General features: G+C 50.4%; 1 protein-coding gene across 1 annotated transcript; it reads right to left on the bottom strand.

The window, feature by feature from the left end:
- Window positions 1-512: 512 nt before the first annotated feature.
- Window positions 513-3,066, bottom strand: LOC119390906 (alpha-(1,3)-fucosyltransferase 7). Its single transcript, XM_037658611.2, has 2 exons — window positions 2,911-3,066; window positions 513-2,086 (listed from the first exon to the last, which is right to left on the bottom strand). The coding sequence occupies exon 2, from the start codon at window positions 2,078-2,080 to the stop codon at window positions 590-592; it is 1,491 nt and encodes a 496-aa protein (XP_037514539.1). The 5' UTR covers window positions 2,081-2,086; window positions 2,911-3,066; the 3' UTR covers window positions 513-589.
- Window positions 3,067-3,801: the final 735 nt, after the last annotated feature.

The raw sequence follows: 3,801 nt of genomic DNA, 5'->3' as shown, positions 1-3,801 counted from the left end.
AGGCCAGCACTCATGATATTATTAGTGGGGCCTTGCGTACCAAATCCACGATGTGATCATGAGGCGCGCCGTAGTGAGGGACTCCGGATTAATATCGACCACGTGGGATTTATTTAACGTGCTCCTTAATCTACGCACACAGTTGTGCTTTGCATTTGGCCCATATCGAACAGTATTTGTAGAACAGGCTCTGCTGGATATTTCAAATAAGTTATCACCTTTCAGCACGGCCAGATGAAATACGGAAAGCTTGGAAAGTGGTGAGCTGATTGCGAGCGAGCGAGGGCGCAAAGCACGTGTAAGAGCCGGTGCAACATGGTCGTTCACATGACCTGAACCACAGCCCGCCGACAAAAATAGCTGCCCCTACAAGCGATGAAAGTAAACGAGGAAAGGTAAGACAGTTTCTGCATATTGAATCCATTTTTATTGCATACAATGTCTATCAAAAAGCATGAGCGCCGTTGCTCGTTCCTCCCCCAGGAAAGAAAGAACAGCATCATGCTAAACCACACAAAATATTTTCGCGGCGTCTTGAAAACGCTTATAAGTGTGGGAACGTATTGTGCGCAGCCAAGTGATGTTTCTATTATAGCCACGGTTCACCTGTTTTGAAGAAAGCCCAGTCCAAACCATACAAAGGCGGTGAATAACCATGGCATAAAGCGCGCGCCGTCCACCAGTCGTAAGCATTAATGTGCGCCTGCTCACGGGCGAACTTGTCGTAAAGGGCTTGGCAGAGTGCACACATATCCTCACGGTTGGGGATCAGGGAGCAGCGCTTCTTCCACTCGAAATATCGCTCGTATTCGGAAGGGTTGTCCATAAGGGAACTTAAGAACGCAGCCAGCTGACCAGGCTTTTGAATGTCTGCTGAACTCACCACGGAATGAGGAGGAACGTTGAGGGTCGTGTTTGGTGGCGCCAACACGACGGGAACGAGGTCGTATTCGAAGGCGTCATAGATTAGCTCGTACGGGCTATGGAAGCAGTCAGGCTCTATCCTGACAACGATAAAGTGATAGCGGGCTGCGATTGTTCTCACGCAATCGTGCGTCGTCGCGCAGCTTCCTTTTCCGCACCTGTCGAACACATCTATGTCGACGAGCGTGTAGCCCCACTTGTCCGACTTGTCCTGCGACAGGTACCTGTCCCTTGCCCGCATTTGTCGGTAGGCCTCCGTCTCGCACCTACTTGCAATCCACGCTACCGCTTTAGTTCGAGTAGGATGGCCTAGGGCATTGCGGTTATCCTCTGCGGTGTTAGCCACCGTCGGGTCTCCTAGAACGTTGCAGCGCCACGACTTGTACGGCACTACAATGTCAGCATCCTCGCGGCGACCCATGGTCCAGTTGAAGCGCGTGCGGATGCCCCTACGAAAGACACCATATCTGCCAATGCCTCCAAAGTTTAACGGCGTTTGGCTCTCGGGCGAAACGTGAGTCACCGCCCACAGAACCCACATCGGAAACTTGGGGCTACGGCGCGGTAGGTCCAACATATTCACCCGATCTGCCTCGAAAACGACGGCGTCGCTCCACTCGAAGCGTGTTCGGTTGTCGGTGATTTCGCACACCGCCTCACCTGATCGTGCTCCTTCGAACAGGCAGTGAATGGTGTGGGATGACCAGCGCGTCTTGATATCTGGCAGATCGAGGTCGTAGGACAGCGGCCTCATGACGCGGTTCCACAGTAGGATTCGGGGCATGCCGCCGTCATTTTTGCGCATTCGCCAGTAAGCCCACGGCGCTGACGTCTCCTCTGGTGCCAGCACATCCGTCAAAGAATGCACATAAAGTAGGTATATCAAGATGCCAAGGAGAACCGTTACGCAGAAGCAGATATTTGCCTTGGTGAGGCAGCGTATACTGAGTGGTTGCAGTTTTCGCGCTTTGCGGTGACGACGGGTGCGGGCTGATGGCTGTGCGATGCGAGCCTCGGTTTCAGTCGGGCTCGGAGTTTTAGGGATGTCCGCCGGGTCGGTCTTCTGGGGATAGTGGGCAAACCCAGTGCCTTCATATCGGAAGGAGACCTTCTTTGAAGATGGCCCTGGCAGAGTGTGCAGTGGAACTTCCTCCATGACGTGCTAAAAAAAGAATGCAACGAAACCCTGATTGTAGTATATGCATGCACAGAAAGGGAGAATGCTCCGACGATATGGTGTGACGTCGTGCAGGAGGAAAAGTACCTAAAAGAAGTCTAACAGAATACCTGCACCCAGATTTAACATGAGCTGCGTTGTAAGGTAAAGGCGAACTTTTCGTTATCGAAGGCACTATAGGATGGTCGTCCTTGTTTTCCATGTCAGGTGACAGGAGTGAGTTGTCAGAAAGCTGCACGTACCACTAGATGCATACGTCGTATTAAAAAGCTTCAATAATTGCTACGGTTTTACGTGCCAAAACGATGATATTATTATTAGGTACGCCGTAGAGGGCGACAGCGGATTAAGTTCGACTACATGGGCTTTTTTAACGTGCACCTAAGTCTAAGTAAACGGGCGTGCTTTGCATTTCACCGCCATGGAAATGCAGCCGCCGTGGCCGGGAATCGAACCGGCGCCCCCAAGCTTACAAGCGCGACACCCTATAACGCCGACACCCTATTACCCTATCGCGCCCTATCACGCCGAAGCTACCCCGCCGGTTAGAGTAAAACTACGTCCCCATATAATTCTATTGGCTTCAGGCGTCCTGCGTTAAAATAAATAGGCTGCGTCTTGTCTTTCGGCGCAGGAAAATAATAGTGCTACATACCTCTCGTGTTGCACGACAACGACACATACAACTTAAATAGAGGTAGTTCGTATGAAATCATTGTTCAGTGCAGTGCGAAAAAAAAAGTAAGACGTAAGATAGCCACGCAGGCAGCGAGAATGAATGCGAATGCGGAAATTGGCTTTTCCCTTACCTCTTTGAACGTTCGCAATCCCTTAACGACGGCGGAATACACTTGCGATGCTCGTAGGGGGGCGATGGTAACAAATGCCGAAACGTCCTTATTTCATGCACGGCGTACGAAGGAATGGCAATCCATCCTCGTAAGCACTGACCTTACCGACTTTACCACGCAGTGACGACAGCGGAAGTGAACCGTTATTACCCGAGTAACCATCGCACGTGGCCACTGATATGACGTCATAGATAAAGTAGAGGCCACGATGCAAGAAGTACTTTAGGTGAGCGAAGACCAGTACTACCCTCTGCGCGACTATGTTCTGCTTCGCAAGGAGATCGAGAGATGCGCTACCAACTTCGACCCGGTAGGCTGTCTTGACGACCGCGCGCATTGAGGCACTATACGGCCCGTTCAAGCGGGTGCAACGTCACCGTGTGGACAGCGACCGGAGCCTGCGCCTACTGAGGCAGCTCTTCCAGTTAATCAGTGTGCATATAGCGAATATGGCGAATGCAATGGTGCCTGAAGTATTTAGTACAAGAAATAGAACATTGCTATCACCTTCAGTCAACTGATACGGTCACTGAGGCGAAGCACATCTATTTGTGAAACGTTCACTGCCGCGGCGATTACATTTTGAAATGAGCTAAATGCAGGAATATCCCGTTTCTTTTGATTTCTCGCGAACCTAAGAATCCCAAGTAATCAAAATTAAGATATTCAAAATGCCGCACCGGATCTCGAATTCGGAAGTCCTGTGACATTACGCTTCGTAACTAGAATTAAACAAACGCATGCCAATGCTGGTTTCACTTTAATAAAGGAGCGTCTCTGTCCTATGTGTGCTTGTTTTTGAATAACTTAGGTAAATCCCAGGTAAAACCACGGTGCAAGAAACGTCCT

The sequence above is a fragment of the Rhipicephalus sanguineus genome, chromosome 4 (genome assembly GCF_013339695.2).
Source record: "Rhipicephalus sanguineus isolate Rsan-2018 chromosome 4, BIME_Rsan_1.4, whole genome shotgun sequence".
NCBI lineage: Eukaryota > Metazoa > Arthropoda > Arachnida > Ixodida > Ixodidae > Rhipicephalus > Rhipicephalus sanguineus.
This window is presented reverse-complemented; position numbering and strand designations above follow the sequence as displayed.